The sequence below is a fragment of the Fukomys damarensis genome, unplaced genomic scaffold, assembly GCF_012274545.1.
Source record: "Fukomys damarensis isolate Sample0158 unplaced genomic scaffold, DMR_v1.0_HiC HiC_scaffold_20, whole genome shotgun sequence".
Taxonomy (NCBI): domain Eukaryota; kingdom Metazoa; phylum Chordata; class Mammalia; order Rodentia; family Bathyergidae; genus Fukomys; species Fukomys damarensis.
In genome coordinates this window covers 3,253,182-3,271,728 of record NW_022900932.1, presented here as the reverse complement: position 1 = coordinate 3,271,728, position 18,547 = coordinate 3,253,182, and the positions used below count along the sequence as shown (strand labels likewise).

General features: G+C 60.5%; 1 protein-coding gene across 7 annotated transcripts in view; it reads right to left on the bottom strand.

Annotated features, from left to right (window-relative positions):
• Positions 1-1,330: 1,330 nt before the first annotated feature.
• Anks1a (ankyrin repeat and sterile alpha motif domain containing 1A) overlaps positions 1,331-18,547 on the bottom strand; it is a 131,255-nt gene continuing 114,038 nt past the window's right edge. For 4 of the 7 annotated variants that reach the window (XM_033766399.1, XM_033766395.1, XM_033766396.1 and 1 more), the window contains 12 exons: positions 18,261-18,367; positions 10,427-10,525; positions 9,880-10,032; positions 9,697-9,804; positions 8,630-8,794; positions 7,511-7,636; positions 7,266-7,337; positions 7,073-7,159; positions 6,577-6,714; positions 5,450-5,620; positions 5,100-5,198; positions 3,549-4,748 (listed from right to left, as the gene is read on the bottom strand). In XM_033766399.1, coding sequence (XP_033622290.1) covers positions 4,629-4,748; positions 5,100-5,198; positions 5,450-5,620; positions 6,577-6,714; positions 7,073-7,159; positions 7,266-7,337; positions 7,511-7,636; positions 8,630-8,794; positions 9,697-9,804; positions 9,880-10,032; positions 10,427-10,525; positions 18,261-18,367 — 1,445 coding nt within the window. In that variant the 3' untranslated portion in view covers positions 3,549-4,628. The other 3 variants (XM_033766398.1, XM_033766400.1, XM_010605325.1) reach the window with 2 other exon arrangements.

The window sequence follows — 18,547 nt, the reverse complement described above, 5'->3', positions numbered from 1 at the left end:
CTGAACAAAGCGTCAAGTCCCAGGGGCTGCACTGAGCAAGGGCTGCTTGGACTTCTTTCCTTGTGTTTGTGGATGATGCTGGTGCTCCCTGAGCCTGGCTTGGCCTGCGAGACACCCCACAGATCTGTATGGCCTTGCCTGTGGGACTCACTTGGCCCTCAGACATTGTCTAGGCTTAGGAAGCTGGGTGGTCATGGCCAACTAGAGGGTCTTTTAGCTGCCTTAGAAACTGTCCTGGTTTTACAGGGTTCCTCCTCAATAGCTGTCCCTGTAGAAGTCCACCTTGGCTTCTGCAGTGAATGCTGTGTGTGCATGTGTATGAGAGAGAGCGCGCGTAGGAGGCTGTGGGTCCCTTGTGCTCCTCTCTCAGGCTGAGCAGAAGGCTGGCTGTAGCTCATGGCAGCTCCTCCTGCTCCAGGTCCCAGCTGCAGCAGTGTGGAGATCCTCACTGTCTGCTGGAAAAGGGGGCTGGAGGCTGGAGTGAGTACCTGGTGTCCTCTTTGTGCCATCCATCAGTGGGCAAAGAAAAATTGTTATCTCTGGACCTTGTTTTCCTCAAAATAACGTGTTGGACTGGATTAGTGATTTTCTTTTTCTGAACCTTTTAGCAAGTAGCAGAGTCCACAGAAGTCAAAGTAAGAACTTTCTGTGCTGGGCAGCTTGGGTCCAAGTTGGCCCGGAGTCCCCTGTGTGGCGTCTCAGCCTTTCTCAGCCCAGCTGCTCCCTGTGCAGTGAGGATAGTTCCTCCCCACACCAGTGCGGGCTGAGGAGAGGGAGTCCCAAGGCTTCCAGCAGTTGGGACCAAGGGGGCTCAGTGACAGTGAGTGAAGGGCTGCTGGTACGCCGACTGTGCCTTTCTCGTTCTCCCCTTAGACACTAGCTCAACGCCCTCTGCCTCCTTCCCCTCTTGGGCTCTCTGGGGACACTTGGTCCTGCTGTGCCTCCCCACAGGCTTTTGGCCAGGACCCTGCTGAATGTCTAAAATGTAGCCTCCTGTAGGCAAACTGAGCTGCTGAAGGAGAGTTTTCCTTCACAGCTTTTGGTTCCTCCGTGCCCAGGACACAGGTGTCCACTAGCCCAGTCCAGGATGCAGTGGCATCTGTAGCAAGGCAGCCCTGCCCTGGCACTCATGCCCTGTGCTCCTGAGCACATGCAGTACAGTTATTACTCAGCCATCTTGAGCAGCGCCCTGCTGAGGACACCGGAGAGAGCAGAACACTGGCACCAGAGCTAGACAGCAGGACCCCGGTTCCTGACCCACAGCAGTGCCTACCTAGCATCCACACTTCTTCCTGAAAACAAGAAGCTTCCGATGCAAAGACTCCAACAAGTAAGGCTGGCTTTACGTCGCTTCTCATTTATTAATTCAGTCTCTTCTAAGTTGTACAGTTATGAAAACAAAACCAAAGCGGGAAGCCCAGGACGATTCACACTCTTGTGTGTAGTGAGGTCAGTCTATGTTGCACAGATTGGTTATGTTTGGTACCACAAGATGTTTATAATTCAGACAAAATCAGATGAACAATTATATGTACAGTAACACAAAAGGGAAATCATTCAAGTATCAAAATACAGAGACAAAGATTAAATAACATTTTATTACAATTCAGTCCATTGCCACAGCAGGAGCCACAGTGCTTTGCAGGCCTGCACAGGTCCTGACGTCCTGACAACGGCCACTCTGTGCCACGCTGCTGCTCAGACCCATACCCAGACCCGAGGCGGGCAGTGCTGAGGGCAAAGCTGGCAGGAGCAAGGCAGCGAGCGGGAGCCTGGGGAGGGAGCTCCTCTCCCAGGCGCCGGAGCGGCTGCCATGCCAAGAGACCTGCACTCAGAGCGGGGTGGAGCAGGGCCTTTCCCTGGAGCCTGTCCTGGCAGCCACACTGCCCCTTTCCAGGAGGAGGGGTGAGGGAGACAGTGAGCAAGCAAGCCAGAGCAGAGTGATCCAGTCACTTTTCTTTCTTGAACATTCGCAAAGAAACCATCCTGTCTCAAAACAAGACCCAGAGCCAGCATAGCCTCGCCAAGGCTTTCCAACATGAAAACACCCTGAATAAATAGTGACGATATAGCAGCTTCAAGGGGAAAAATGCGTACTGTGATTGAAAGACATCAGATAGTGTGAGGAGCTCGGTGTAGTGTCTTAAGAGTTTTCAGGACCTCCACCCGCCTACAGGGCCCTTGGTCTACGGGACTCCTGCAAGGACGAGTTACCGTGGACCCTGAGAGGCAGGTGACGAAGTGCAGACTCCAGGTGTCAGGGTCCCTGTTAGTACCTAGGTATAGGGGGCAACCTGCCTCCACCACGGGGAGCTGCACCCCAGTACCTGCTGCGTGGGGCACTCTGGAAGCCCACACAGCCTAGTGGACAACAAGCCCTCGTCCTCCTCTGGGCCTCCCACAGTGTTGTGAGGTGCCCAAGAGCACTCTGAATTGCACCGCATGCCTCTGCAGCTGGAAGGTTCATCCTGGGACCAGAAGGACCAGGGCCAGGAAACCCACGGCAGTGCCCCTCCCCCACGGGGACAAACAGCTGCTACGGCTAGGCCTCGCTGCCCCACAGAGCCAATCCCTTTGTCCTTGAGGCAAGAAGGAAGCCCCACTTACAGCTGAAAGCAAAGCAAGTTAGCAGTAAGGTTATGCAGCAGCCTGCCGTCAAGGCCACTCTTTGTGGGGTGGGGTAAACAGACTATCACCTGATCTACCCTTTCCATACCTTGAGCTGGGGATGAGCCCAGCAGCAGAGAAGACAACAGTCAACTAAGTAACTCAGAGAATCAGAACGAGTCCTAATCACAGACCCGACTAGATGAGTCACAAGGTGGCAAGTAGCCATCTCTGCTGATCTACCCATTAACGCCCCAGACAAAGCTGCCTGTTCCACCAAGACGTCACTAGAGAGCGAGAAAGCTCGGGCAGCTGGCCCCAGGGGTGCTCCGCTTACCACCAAATGAGTGGGAAGGGAGTTCCTGGCCTAGTCATGGCTTCCCAGCACCAAGAATGACTCGCTTCTCTCCAGCAGCCCCTGGACCTTCACGTTTGAACTCCAGAAACACCAGGAATCTGGTCAGGCATCTGAGGCTGTGTACGCTGAAGAGCCCAAGTAGCTCAAAATGAGGACAAGAAGTCGGGCAGTGTGAACAAGTTACCTTGGCTGGGTAGCTCTGCTATGCCCGCTCCCTTCTGCTCCCCATGGGCTGCTGCCTTCTCGTACCCCAGCTGCACTGAGCCCCACTGAGGACAAGGCTGTGGACTAACCCGCCGTCATCTTAAGGACTGGCAGTTTACCTAGAGGTTTGAGCCAAGTGTTAAAAGTTCATTTTATAAAACTTCTCTCTACTAAAAACATGTATTGTGGACAAGTCACATCTTGACCCTCCGGAGTTCCAGTCTCATCTGCCAGGGGCCAGGCTGCAGCTGGGAGCGGGTCCTGCAGGCAGGGCCGGGCCTGGTCTTCAGAGCTGCAGGCCCGAGGTGCAATGGTGGCGGGAGCCTGCGCTCCCCACGTCTGTTTCCGAAGCAGTGTGTTCCTCGTGGCTCAGCTTGGCAGAAGCAAACAACGGGGGGAGGACACGGTTAACAACAGGGGCTTGGACAAGACGGAGGAAACTAAAAGGAGCACAGAAGCAGACAGAGGGTCCCTCACAGCCTCCCCAGAGCACCCTCCATGGCCCGGTCAGCTGCTGGGGAAGGCACAGGACAGGCGGGTGCCGAGGACCTGCCCTAGCTCCTCACTGGCTGCTGGTGCAACTTCGCTGGCTTGCAGCTGGGACTTTGCTCCCTTGGCCCCTCTCCCTACCATCCTTTGTCACTAAACTGCTCAGCCCACAGCTGGGACATGGGCTTCTGCAGGCTGTGGCCTCCAGGATGGAGAACCAGGGAGGCGGGGCTGGGGCAGGCTGAGTCTAGCTTGGACCCCGGCACAGGAGAGGTGGTGGTGCTTGGCCCAGGCCCCTGGCTCAGGGAGCTCTGTTCTGTGAGGGCAGAAGGTGCTCATGCAGGGCAGAGCCGCCTCCAAGCTGGCCCTGTGGCACCCCAGGATGCAATGGCTCAGACCAGCGCCAGCCATGTTCACATCCCGTTCCAAGGCCCGGAAGGCCCACCAGGGCCAAGGAACCTGCCAAGTAGCCAGCACGTGCCCAGCCCAGACCTTCGGCCCTCAAAGAAAGCAGTCTGCCCAGAGAGGCCACATCACTGAGCCGTGGGCCTGGGGGCTCGGGACAGGCCAGCACCTGGGAGCAGCCAGCAGTGAGCAGTGCAGGGGACGCTCCCCGGGTGGTCACAGTGGTTGGTTGTGCCAGGAAAGGCAGAAACAGTCAGTGCGTGGCCCCGGCTGTGGCTCAGGATGAAGACAGGAGAGTGCTCCCACCCTCAGGGTTCACGGTGCCTGTCCAGAGGCTTCCTCTGGTGCCCACCTTAAAGGCCACTTGCCCCCCGCTGTCCTCAGCCCGGGGGAGGATTCACAGTGTTCGGTGGTGTAAAGAGCTGTGAGTGTGGTGTCGGGAGCTGCTGCCAGGAGGAGCGCGGGTCCCCGTGGAGCCGGGGCCGAGGCGGCGCAGCTGGAGGAGCTGAGACAGCAGAAAGCCCGGTGGCAAAGGCACAGTGAGACTAGGAGACAGGGTGGGCTGTTAGAAGATAGTGGTCTCATACTTGGTGCTGAGGCTCCGCTTAGAGTCTGGCTTTGGGTCCACGATCCAGGAGACACTGGCGTGGGAATGGACCTCCTGGTCCATGTCAGGTGGTTCCAGCTGCCAAACGAGACAGCAGGGTGTAAGTCAGGGGGGCTCTGCCCAGGGCCCCACCCCCTAGAGCACCCTGCGGATGGCCACCTCCAGGGGCTTCTCCCTGGGAGAGGAGCCTTGCCTTTCGGGAGCCTCCTGCTCTAAGCCCCAAACATGCTCACGGTGGCAGGTGGGGAGGAGGGGCAGTCATCCCAGGCTGCTGAGGGGGACACAGGACAGAGACAGAGGGCTAAAGCACACAGGGAGGGCAGCTTGGGGAAGAAGAGAATGTCATGCAAGCAGAGGAAGAGCCCTTCTGAGAAAGCTCGCGGTCATTTCAGGGAGACTGACACACAAGACAGCAGGAGGTGTAAAGACCTTGACTCCAGGACTAACAGACGGCAGCGGTAGGTAGGAAGGACGGTGGGTGGTGCAGGTGTGACAGTAACAACAGCGACTATCGGGGGGCAGCGTCACCTGGGGTGTGGAGCAGAGCAGACACAGACACAAGGACATTGTCACCAGGACTCGGCATGGCCGCTCCCGGCAGCCCCGAGATGGCCCTGCACTGGGTGGGGCCTGGCAAGGGAGGGTAGGAAACCCTGAAAGTGGCCTCTGACGGCCTTGTGCCAGAGCTGCTCGGCTCCATGGAGGGCCATTTCCCAAAGGTGCAGGGAGATCCTCACGTGCCCAGCCTCGCCCCTGGCCCCGGACCCGCGGCCACGTACTGCGGACTTCCTCATGCAGACCCGCGGCTTAGGCACCGGTTTGGAGGCTTTTGTCTCGATCATCTCGGCCACGGCAGCCCCCATCGGCCGGGACTTCTGGGCCTGCAGGGCCAGCTGGTAGGCCACCTCGAATGCCTGGCCCAGTGTCAGGATGATTTCGTACGTCAGGTTCTGGGAAAGCAGATTGCCAGGTGAACACACGGGGTCTCAGGGCACAAGGGACAATGGAGTTTTAAAAACACAGACTTGTTCGACCACAAGTGGTCATCAGACATCAACCAGCAAAGCAGTGCATTTCCCACATGGTTCTGTCTGGCAGAAACACGGGCCAGTGAAAGCTGTGGCAGCACCAAGGCCTGTGAGGTGCACGGAACACCCTGCCCTTCCCCACTGAGGCACAGCCGGCCGCCACAGTCAGGCTTCCTCACGGCAGAAGCCAGCATCTCCTGGTGGTCCCGGTACTGCTTACACTGTGTGGATAAAGTGGTTGTGGATAAAGTGGTGCCAAAGTTTCTATTAGGTTTTGTTTTTTTTCTTAAATGTGCCACAGGCAAAGGTGTAAGTGGTGGTGTGCCCAACCCCAAGTCCCCTCACCCTGACGTCCTCAGTGTGATTTTACAGAGGAGGTGTCGAGCTGCAGCAGCACTGTGGCACCCGGGAGCTACAGGGAGGTCAGCATGGACCACGCCATTCTCTGCATCTCAGAGCAGCCCCAGGAGCTGGGAGCGGTCGAGGCACAGTGGATCTCTGGTGCCAGAGTCTCTGGCCCTGGACCAGCAGAGGGCCGGGCACAGAGGGACTGCCCAGGACCACGGAGCTTCCTCCCCAAGGTCAACAGGGGCCTGGACTGGATGGGCTTGCTCCAGGGTGAGGAGGCTAGCGGCGACAGCTGCCTGGGCAGTGCCCTCTACTGGAGGTCCCGCAGGGCCGCTGGTCCCTGTCACAGGGGCCTGGCCCACGAGCAATGGGCACAAAGCCTAGGGTACAGAGCCCTGGCCCGACTGGCCAAGAGCTGGAACCCTCCGGCTGCAGTCTCTGCCATCGGGAGCCACTGGATGGTGCTGAGCTTTGTGCCCGAGCCAAACAGTTGCCAAGGGCCGGGACAGCAGGGGTGCAGCCACACTCACCACATCCACCGTGCTGAAGACGTGGCAGTAGTGGTGGCTGGTCTGCAGGTCCTTGGTGATGTAGGCGAAGGTGCACAGGTCCTCTGGGTCCTGGGCCGCACAGGAAATGTTCCGGATCTCGTGCTCTGCAATGACGTTCTGCCGGGGAAAGTGTGCTCTGGACTTCCTGGGCCAGCCTGCCATTACCCATCCCAGCTGGGCACCTGTCCCCTTAAGGCATCAGCCGAACCCCACTTTCTCAGTGCAGATGTGGGCAGAGTCCGAGGTGCCTGGTGGTCTGCCCTGCCCTGACCACAGAGCTCGGGCGAGAAGGACCATGAACCGGGCAGCAGGCCCTGGCGTCCTCTGCTCACCAAGGGCCGTGGGAAGCCCATAAACTTGTGTTGAGGACAAGAGCAGCAGCCTCACTGCAGTAGGGACAGGAGTGGGTCCCAAGGAGAAGGACTTGGCTAGGGGCGGACAGGAAGTGAGATGAGGCTGTCCTGGAGACCCGCACCTTGTTGGAAGCGTCGATGAACTTGACGCCCTTGTACGTGATGGACAGGATGATGGTGGGGATCTTCTTCATGTGCTCGGTGGATTTCTGCAGGGGACAGGTGCTCCTGAGCATCCCACAGGCCAAGCCCCCATCCTTGCACAGTGTGGTGCAGCCCGTCCTCCCCTGTCCCGCCCGCCCACAGCCAGCCTACCCGCATCTTGGCACAGGCGTCTTGAGTGGACTCCGTCCCTCGCAGGTCTTTGATGAGCATGGAGCCCAGGTACTGTGGGAGTGAGCAGTGATCAGGGTTACGCAAACAGCCGAGGATGTCCATGATCACCCACTCTGCCCCCGCCGTCCTCCCCTAGCTGCCAGGGCTGAAGAGCGGAGGCCTGCAGAGGCTCCCAGAGGTGTGGGCGGGACAGGCAGGGAGGCTGGGAGGGCAGAGCGACTCACGTTGGCCTCATAACCACAGGACTCGAAGATGAGTTTCTCCGGCTGGTGCTGCCAGCTCTGCACGGGGGCATAGGGGGCGGCCAGGCTGGGTGGCCGCAGGGTCAGCTTGGCCTCGCGGGGCTCCTCCTGCAAATGCCACAGGAGTCAGGAGTGCTGTGGTGCTCCAGCAACCCCGGGGTGCACAAGCTGGCAACCCTGAAGGGGCCGGGGGTCAGGTGCGGGAGTGGAGGGGAGCCGAGCCAGCTAGAGCACAGCAGTCTCAGAGGAGGCAGGGACACAAGTTACGGGTGCTGCTCAGCGCAAAGAACACAGGTGGCGGAGAGGAGCCAGCTCCCCCGTGATGGTCCCTGTCCGTGGCCAAGAAGCATTTTAAATGGGTCCTCCGGCGGCAGCAGGGACAGGAGAGAGGAGGGGCACACAGGAGGGACGGGGGGTCAGCAAACACCAAGTGCAGCACTGTGCCATCTCCACACAGCAGGTGGACTGCTGCAGGATGCGCTTTGGGACTTTAAAGTTTGAGGCCAGCCTGAGTAACGGAGAACCTGTCTCCAAGTGAAATGGGTGAAAAGGCTGGGGCTGGAGCTCAGGGGCAGTGTGTGACCCAGCATGTGGGGTCCCGGGTTCAATCCCTGGTACACCGCTGCCACCACCTTGTACACACCCAGAGGCCACGGAGTGGAGCTGCCCTCCCCACCGAAGGGCAGAGGGTGCCTGCCAACCTGGTGTTAGGCCAGGGTGTGGGGGGTTAGGCAAACCCTGAGTGAATCTGGGAGCCCCAAAAGCAACACCGAGAGGGTAAGGATGGGATGCCATGCGGTGGCAACCCAGGAAGGGGCCGAGGGCACCAGGGGCAGCAAAGTGTTGTGGGGTAAGCAGCGGCTGCTGTGCCACAGCAAGGCCACCAAAAGGTAGTGAGTGGCCACAGCAGAGACTGGGGCTGCTGCGTGCCGGTGGAGGACCCAGGACGATGTGGCTCTGAGGGCCTGGGACCTGTGTGCCTCAGCCCGGCCCCGGGCAGGGGAGGGAGCTGGTGGCCACCTGCCCCGACCCCGCACAGGGCAGCGGGCAGCTCTGGAGCCTGGCCGTGCCCAGGGGACCGCCCCCGCCCCTCGTGCCCACCTGGACTCGGAAGTGCTCGGCTCGAGAGGGAGCTGCAGGGTCCTGAAGGCTATCGTGTCGCCGCCTGCTCGTGTCCCCTGAAGGCAGCAGCAGGTCTGCCGACCGCCCGGTGCAGGAATCGCTCTGGCTCAGCGGGGATGACGTCTGGGAGAGCAGGTCTTGGCACTGCAGGGAGATGCCGGGTAAGACTCGGGCTCCAGGTGTCCACTGGCCCGGAGACGGACTGGGGCCCTGCCTGGGCGGCAGAACCAGTGTGACAGAAGCAGCTGGGGGCTGAGGGCCAATGCTGAGGAGACACTGGACAGACCGGGGCACTGCCTGTTCACAGTGGAACAACTGAATTCTCGTGGGGCCGGGGGCCCTGCAGCCTGGGCTGCCTACAGACAGTGACAGTGGCCCTGGGACGGGAGCCAGGCTCACATTCATCGAAATAAAGCCACCTGTCCCACCCACTGAGGCTCGGGCCCATGGCCAAAGGCAAAGCCCTTTCTGCAGCAGCATGGAGGCCACAGCCGCCTCTAGGGCGCAGTCAGCCCCTGGCAGCCACGTCTGTTCCCAGGTCAAGGCTGGGCCTCGGCTTCCTTATTTCAGGCTTCAGGACTGAGGACGAGGTGCACAGGCAGGAGCTGGGATCACTGTGTCACTGTCCCCAGGGCATGTCCAGGCCTGCAGCTGGGAGCACAGGTCCTGACCTGTGAGCAAGTTCAGCTGCCTTGGGCACTGTGTCACCCAGGTTTTAAAAAATACAGGGCCTCAGCAAGGGGCGGTGCTGGCACCTCAAATCCCAGCTACTCGGGAGGCTGAGGCAGAAGGACCCCTTGAGCCAGCCTGGGTAACATGGTAAGACAGTCACAAACGCACCAAAAACTGCCTGGCAAGTGTGGGGTTCTGAGCTCAATCCCCAGTACCTCCCAGAACAGTCCGGCATCTCTGCCAGACCAGGAACCCCAGCTTTGCCCCTGCAACCCGGCCTGGGATGTTTCAATTCTCCTTGCTTCTTTAAACGGGGTCCTTCATCACCGGCAGCTCCAGGGCCTCGCCATGTAAAGGGGGCTCCTAACACTCACTCGCAGCTGGGAGAACCGCGGCGGCTTCTGTGGCGGCTCCTCGTAGGGCCTGTCCGCTAGGGAGGCGATGATGCGCTTGCGGTGGCCCAGCAGATGGACCTTCAGGACCTGCAGAGCGGGGCACAGGTCAGCAGGGCACAGGTCAGTGGCGGCAGGGCCAGCACAGGAGGGCCAGGCACTCACGTTGACCAGCTCCAGCTCCCAGAGGTTCTTCACAGTGTCAGTGGAGCTGTAGCCGCTGGACAGGAAGGAGTGGACGTAGTCCTGCAGCCCCAGGGAGTCCAGCCAGGAGGGCACTGATGGGGGGCTGTGCCCATCGCAGCCCAGGGCCTTCACCTGCAGGTCGAGGGCCAGGAATGTGAGAACGGGGTGAGGGGCCAGGCTTCTCCACACCTCAAGCTCTTCCCGGTCGCTGCAGGGACCTGTGAAGCTGGCCTTCCCTGGGCTCCGGGACACAGGACACTGGACACAGCACCAGCAGAGCTGAGGGCAGAGGCTTGGGCCTACAGCTCCTGGCTCCCCGGGAGGACTGGAGGACTGCATCCTCTGCCGCCTGCTCGAGTCAGGCCAGACCGTGGATCCTCCATCAGCCCTGTGTGGTGGTCCCTGTCCCTAGGGCCCTGAGGACTCCAGGGAAGCGACAGTAGTGGCCTGCTGGGTCCTAGAGGTGGGTGGGTGCCAAGCCCCTCCCCGTCAGCCCAGCTGCTGCTAGAGAGACGGGGGCGGTCACCTTGGGTAGGGAACGCGCGGCCTGGAGGAGCTTCCGCCGGTGCTGGGGGTCGCTGATGCCGATCTCCCGCAGGTCCTGCTCTTCCATCACATTAGGTCCCTGGGAGCAGAAAGAAGGGTGTCAGGGCCCTCAGCGCTGATGGTGGGCAGGGGTCTCCCACACCTGTCCCCTCCTCCTCCTCTCACAGAGGCTCCAGGGCAGCTGGCCTGGGCCGGGAGACAGGTCGGGTCCCATGACTGCAGGGTGAAGACCCTGCCTGGGGCCTCCCAGGTACAGCCTCGTGACTCTTCGGTGGGCTGCAGGTGACTCCAGGACGAGGGCTCCCTGCCTGGCGGGAAAGGGCTCTGAGCTGAGCGTAGCTGAAGTTAAGGCGCTCAGCGCAGCGGCAGTGATGGTGGCCGGTGGCTGGCGCTGTCCATGGGCTCATCTCGTGAGGATGGGGATCAAGACCCCACTAAACACACCCTGTGTTGGGTCTCAATCCTTGCCTCACGGATGAGGAAACCGAGGCCCCGAACCCGCACATGGAGGGGCGGAGCGCGGCTGAGCCCAGCAGCTAGGCCTAGTCTCCCTCAGCTCCCAGCTGCCAGGAGGCTGGCTCTTATCCAGTGCCACCAGAGGTGTTTTCAGAACAAATTCACAGCCGCCTCACTCCTCAGCCCCGTCCCCCTTCTGGAAGCAGCCGTGGCTGCGCCCTGGATGTCCCTGGCCAGCAGGATACACACTGGGGCTGCACTGCCCATCTCGGGCACCCACCTCCCTCCTGGGCTGTGGAACCACCCAGCTAGGGAGGTTCACGAACCCGCTCCCGGGCAGGGACACTTGGTCCCGTTCAGCTTCTGCAACACCTCCACACGTGGGTGTCACTTCCAGGCTGGGGACAGGAAGATGCTGGACAGGCGCCCGTATTTAGTTGATAGATGTTTCTGTCCCTTCAGGGATGCCAGTGCTGCAGGAATGGGCTGCTTTCTCCCCACACAGCGGAGCTGAGGCCCAGGCCACAGAGCCACATCAGCCTCATCCCGTCCCCGGGGCCCAGCTGCCGCATGGCGCGGTGCCCACACAGCCTTTCCCAGGTCCCTTGTTTCCATCCTTCAGTTTCTAAGGAGCCACTGGTCTTCTCGGCAGACTTTCAGGTGTTCTTCACGTTAACCATCTCTGCAATGAGTGAAACCTGTGGTTTCCCAGTTGGTCATCTATTGTTAGACTTTTATGTTGGTTTTGCTGGGATAGAATTCTATTTCTTATACCTGAACACATTCAACTTTTCTTGTACAGCTTCTTCGGTTTGCTTCTTCGGTTTGTCAAGTTCCGAAAGAGCTCCCCTTTCAAGATTATTTTTTAAATTTTCACACATTTCTTCGTGTAATCTGTTTCCTTTTTTACAATTAAGTCTTTAACCATTTGGAATTTGTTTTGATGGGAGGTTTGAGCCAGGGTCCAACCTTCTTAAACTCAGGCACTCTGATCCAGTGCCGGAAATCCCACGTCGGGGCCTCTTGGACTTCCGGTCTCCTGAGGAGGATCTACCTGCCCCCACCCTCGGCACCCTCGACAGTGACATAGCTGGGCCAGCGCGTGTGGACCGTCACCCGGTGGCCCCACTGGGTATAGTGACAACTCCTGCAGAGCCCATGTGTGGTGACAAGCAGTCGTGCAGAGAAAGCCACCAGCCGTCAGCTCAGGACAACCAGGTGTACAGAGCCTGTGGCCAGGCCGTGGGACGTGTCCTTTCCAGGGCATGCAGAGGCCAGGGTAACCCCGTAGGTCTGCGGCCAACTCCTGGAGCTCACACATGTCCAAGGGTCACCACACAGTGACCTTGGTCACTCAGACCCCGTCGAGGATCTGCCTGAGAAGGGCAGACAGCAGCCACCTGCACAGACTGCCCACCCGATGACGAGGGCACCCAAGGGACAAGGACACTGAGTGAGTGTCCGAGCTGAACCAGCCAGGAAGCTCCACAGGGGAGGAGGTGCGCATCCCGAAGGGTGACGCGGTGGTGACATCCGCAGCTCTCAAGGCCACACGAATGCTGACCGGTGAGCTCTGCTCCAACAGGAGATGCCCTCGTCCCTGACCCCGTCGTCACAGGGCAGCGTTAGGTGAACAGGAAGAAGCAGCAGAGTACGTGCTGGAGACCGAGCGCCAACAGCTTTGCAGCACATCCTGGGCACAGTGCAGGGTCCCCAGAACCCTGAAGCGGCCATGTCACTGTCCCACGGGCTGAGTTCCACCGCATCCTGGTCAGGTTACACGCAGGAGGGGAGCCAGGGTGGTGCCCGCAGGCTGCTCCCAGCCCTGCTTCCTTGCCCACAACTGCCGTCCAGAGCTGGAGGGAGAGTAGCGTGACAGAGGGGACAACGTGGACCCGCCCTCGGCTTCAGCGGAGGTGCAGGCCACCCATCTGGGTCCTTTCCACTCATGACAGGACATCCTCCTGCGAACCTCCAAGACAGCAGCTGCCCGCGCAGGGAAAGCAGCAAGGCCAAGGCTGCACAGCTCTGGACCGCACAGGTGCTGTTCCGCTCCACCAGCCAGCTCCAAAGTCACTTTCCCCGCCCACGGTGCTGCACAACCTACCCTGGCTGGGCGCGGCCCTCTCTGCCTGTATTGCCCCGGGACAGTGCTTCTCCTGAGCTAAACTCACTCTTTCCAACAGTCCAGAATCCGATCTTGGAGCAGAGTGGGTCCCCAAGCATGGGCCGCTGTTCATCTGGGAGGTGCAGAGGTGGATGCTAAGGACTTGTGAAAGGCACACAGGGCAGGAGTGGGGTCCGGCTGAGGACACAGCGCAGTGTCTCAGCCCAGGCCAGCCTGAACGTGTGGTGGCTGTCTTAGTTTAACCTCCACCAGGCCAGTCTGCGTGTGTGCTTTCTCCTTCCCGCTGGTTCCTGTCACTGCTCTGGCTCCCAGCACAGGAGGGGACTTGGCTCACAGTGGGGCCTGGACACAGCCTGGGGATGAGCAGCCATGGACCCACGGGCCCTCCAGAGCCTTCTCCCCTGTGCAGCCTTGGGGGAAGGAAACCACCCTCCGGACCGTGCAGGGGATTTCACGCGTCAGCCCTGCTTGACTACAGGCAAGGTCCTCACCCAACGAACAGGAACGGGCCTGAGGAGGGCTGTCTGGGAGTGGTGGCACGGCTTAGACCCTGCTCGGCCAGCGGAAAAGGGGGCCGTCTGCCGTGCGCCTGGTCCTTGCCCCTGCACTGGTCTGCTCAAAGGCCCCGCATGTGACAGGGCCGACTGCCTACTGTCCTCGTGAGACGCATGTGCTGACTGACCCGGGTGTCCAAGCCGGAGGGGAGGAGGACGCGGCCAGCAGTGCAGTCCTGTGCTGCTCTCAGCTTGGTCTCTGCATCTGCTCCGTTGGAGCAGGGCAAGGCCAGCATGGGGGACCGAAGGCTTTGGCTCCCAGCCGCGCCCAGGACACACCACTCGGTCCCCATGGGCACCAAATGCATCCCAAGGTTCAACTCACTTCTGACAGCAGATGTTTGCAGGTGGCACAGACCCCACAGGTGAGGGCTTAGCGCCACAACATGTCCCTGCTTCCGATGTGCCCAGGCCCAGGGGTTCACCTGTGCTGACCCCGCTGGAAACCCACGATCCCACGCAAGACGCTGTCCAAGCGCTCATCTGCTCACCTATCACAGAGGACGCACCTCATACCTCACACTGGCCAGAGGGCAGGGCAGGGAGCGAGGGGGCCAGACACAGCATCCACCCCACTCACCCGCTGCCCGCTTCCTGAAACGCCCTCCTTTTGAGCTCTTCGTGCCGTACGAGCAGTGTAGGTCTGCTGGGCCCACATCAGCCCAGAGAGCAAGGGCTGCTGGGTCCAAGACCACACACGGCAGCTCTGCCCGCCGGACCCGAGGACATCGGCAGGGATAACTGCTCTTCTTCCTGCAGGCCAGGTGCACTCACCTCTCCCACTGAAAAGACTACCTTAGAGCCTCACACAGAAACGCCGGCCTCGAGCCCTGATGCCGCGTGTGTCCCCTGTGGGGCTTACGGCCCATGAAGGAAGCTGGTCACACGAGAGCCTCATTAACGGGTCAGAAGAGGCACAGTGCCCTCCCAGTCACAGGGCGAGCCTGGAGGAAGCCTGGTCCCGTCCCCTTACTGAACTGGGAGGCCTGCCTGACTGGAGCTTTTTGCGAGCAGGCGGCAGGAGCACCTGTGGCCGTGGCCGGGCCCTGGTGGGTTTGCGGGCCTACAGCAGTGCAGAACATACTCAGGACAGATGGCTCAGCTTCTGTGGAGCAGCCGCAGAGACAGTGGCTTCCAGGAAGGAGGTGCAGGGTCATCATGCTGGGCCCAGAGCACCCTGCTTCCAGGGCCAGCTCTGCCAGCTACGTAGGAACAGCCTTAGGCAGATGGCGAAATTTAGAGCCGTCTGGAGCCCGTAGTCTGCAGGAGCCCACAGATGGCTCAGGAAGGTCTGGGACCCCAATCCCTGGACCACCTTCTGTACATGTGTGGTGAGGGGCTGGGTAAATGAGCAGCAGACATTCTGGGACACTGTTCGGGCCAAGGGGTCAGCCACCAGAAGCCACGGAGCAGGAAGGAGCTGCCACCCAATTCCACCTTAAAGTGTGGCCAGGCAAGTTGGCAGTGGTGACTCCTGAGAGTTCCCACCTCTTCTGGTGTCCAGAGCACTGGCAAAGGCTGCAGCAGGGCCGGGGCCGTCATAGCCGGGCTCCCGAGTCCCCAAGCAGGCAGAGAGGAGGGGTGAGAGGGACACTCCCAGGATGGGGCTGAGGTGAGCCTTCCCCTAGCCGGAGACGACACAGCTGTCCCCATCCTGGCTCTGGAGCCGAGGGAAGCCTAGTGAGACCCGAGGACTTCAGCTCCTACATGACCAGGGTCTTTGGCACGGAGGTGGCCTCCATCCCACGCCTCGCCCTGGCAGCCCTCCCACCTCGGGCCCTGTCAGCTGGGCACAGAAGGCCCAACACAGCAGCTGGCTCCTGCAGCACCATGGCCAGAGGAGAGGACAGCACTGGACGACACCTCTGCTCGGACCGACAGGGGCCAAGGACCCGGAGAGGAGACCAGGCCCCCACCCCATGGTCACAGGATGTAGCGGAGAGCAGAGTGAGGAGCTAACCAGGGGCAGGAACAGGAAGGGACCACAGGGCCCGGGGACGGGCTGCAGGGTCAGGGCTCAGCCTGCACCACCGCCAGCTCTCCCGGAAGCAGGTGGGAGGACGGCAGCGGAAGAGCCCGGAGAGCGCCAGGGAGTGGCTAGCCGGGAGGCCAGAGCCAGTCGGCAGCCGTGCAGGGCTCCTTCCACTCCCCTCTGCCTCTGTGGCGGGGGCCAAGGCCCCCAGCCCACCCTCCACCTCAGAAGTCAGGCCCAGTCAGGCCCAGACCGCCTCTCCCCTGCCTTCCCAGCCTGTAGCTCAGCGCTGTTCCTCCTCCCTGCTGCACTCCCGTTTCTATTGCTTTAGGAGGTCTGTTTTCCCAGCTGGACCCTAACCTCCATCAACTGCTGCTCTGGTTTCACACCCATTCACAGGAGGTGGAGGAGAAAATCTACTCCACTCCAGAAGGCAAAGGGAAGCCGCCTGGCTCGCTCCCTGCACTGCCCACGCAGGCCTGGTTGCTTCGTGCCAAGTTCAGATCACACCGCAGGAACTTTCTGTCCTTCCTGACACGGCAGTGAACAACCCAGGTCTAACACCCAGCCTTGGGACCAGCGCCATGCATGCGCCACACCTCGGCAGGGGGCCAAGAGCGCGCTCAGGCCGCAGCTGCTGGCCGCCACCCAGCCGTCAGCCTCCTGCATGCCGACTCCACGCCTGCCTGCCTTTCTCCCGAGAAAGCCACTTCCTGTGGACAAGGTCTGTGGGGTGTTGGCCCCTCGTGTAGGGACCACATGACCTAGGCCCCTTCCGGCTGCAGGCCAGCGCCAGCGAGCAGTGCTGGTGAAAGCTGACGGCTTCTTGCCAAGCTCAACCTTTGCATCACAAAGGCACAGCCAAGAGCCAGGCAGTGCTGAGCTCAGACAGGCGGGCCAGGAGGCCTTCAAAGACAGGGCGACAGAAGCCACGAGAAGAGTTCTGACTCGGTGCAACATGCTGGAAATCTGCCAACACAGCCAAGCACCATGGCGCACCTGTGGCCCCAGTTACTGACTCAGGAGGCTGAAGCAGGATCACCTGAGTCTAGGAGTTTGCGAACAGCCTGGGTGATATAGTGAGACCCTGCCTCAAAAACAAGCAACCAAAATAATCCAGTGCAATGCAAGCAACGATCAAACGAATGGGCCACTGCTTGGTAAAGTAGAGAATCCTCTTGTCACCGGAAACATCATGGCCGAGATTATCTGAAAGGGACCCAGGCACAGAGGGTGATCAGACCCCAGGACGCTCAGGTCACTTCCTCATGAGAGGGAGCCGTGAAACACAAGCTCGCGGTCACCTTCCTGTCACAGGGGAATCCCACAGCAGCACGGACCAGATGTTCCCAGCACATCTGGAGCTGCCCTGCATCTGGGAGCAGTGTCTCCAGGGCACCTCAGAACCAAGGGGGCCTTCTGGTGCCTGAGGAAAACCACACTGCAGGGGTGCAGACCACAGCTGCTGGAGGGAACTGATACCATGTGCCTGGGGAGCAGGGTGACAAAATGCTCCCTTCCCGGCTGAGCGCCTCCTCCACTGTGGTTTGTCACCCTTCCTCAAAGAACACGGTGAGTCAGGGGTAGGTCACGAGAGCCATAAATGTACTCGGTTAACTTAAAAAAAGAAGAGTTGCTACTTTAGCAATGACTTTTTTTGGTACTGGGAATCAAACTCGGGTTCTTGTGCTTGCGGAGCAGACAGCAGAACCACTGAGCTAAATCCCTGGCCCTTGAAAAGTTGCTATTTTAAAGCAAAAAATTTTAAAAGCTGAAAGACAGCTGCCCCACGCTGACTGGAGAGGGGTGGTGTGTCAGTGTCTGCGGCACAAGGGGGTAGACCCTGGCCTCCAGGGCGGTGGCCGGGCAGAGGCGCTGGTGCACAGGGACCTGTGCTCCAGGCACAGGGACAGCGAGGGACAGGCCTCCCCAAAGCCAGGCAGAGCAGGGCCGCGGGGTTCGCCAGGTTTACCTTAGACCCTGTCTCCCAGGAAACTCAGGCCAGAAGGCGCCCTCGGCAGTGTGTTCCGCCAGGAGCGGTGCCCACAGAGGGGCTCTGACACGGCGATCAGAGCGCGACCCTGGGCCCCGGGAGATCATGTCACTGCCGCTGCTCACTTCTCTCGTGGGGCAGATGGGAAACGTCCAACGACCCCAGGCTGCTGGCGGTCACTGAGCCACTCGACAACAGCTCTGAGGACCAAGCTCCCACAGTGAGAGCCGGCAGACACGCTGCTGTCACGGCCATCACTGAATGGCCTGCACTTGGGACTCGGGCCGGCCCGTGAGCTGAGCTGGGCTGGGCTCGGCCTGATGCCTGGCTGAGCTGCCATGAGCGCGCCCCAGACAGGGTTCCGGGAGAGGCTTGGAGATGGGGACCCTGCCCCAGACCACATCCAGCTAACACTGGACCTGAGCCCATGGCCCTCATGAGCCCCTGCTCCAGTGGGAGCAGATGCAAGACGAGCAGGCTTTCTCTGCTTTTCTTCCTGACTCCGTGAGTTCTGCCCCGGGAGCACACAGGCCGTGCGCCTGGTCAGAGGTGTGAGGGGACAGGGAGGGCAGGAGTCCCTCAGGACCCTCCCGAGAAGGCACAGGACACTCGGTTGGCTTCCCCGGGGCCCGTCAACTCCTCCCTGGGTGACAGGTCTACATACTGTGTTGGCTGCAGCAGGGCTGGGACCCGGGGGCCCTGGGCACTTACCAGGAAGCGGACATCATCAAAACCATTCAGAAGCAACTTGCTCTCATACTGCTGCAGCCCGAGCGACTCCAGCCACTCCCCGACGCTCTGCTCCAATGTCTGTGAACCTGACGAGAGAGCAATCGGCAGACGCTTGAAAAGGGAAAAACTATTAAGGCGGTAGCAGCGGCACTCAGAGGAAGACAGATGGCACTGCCACATCATCCTCATTACCATCAAGCAGCCAAACCATGTACAAGGGACCAGAGAGCAGGGTGCACGCGGCGCCTCCTCCGTGCACAGGCCAA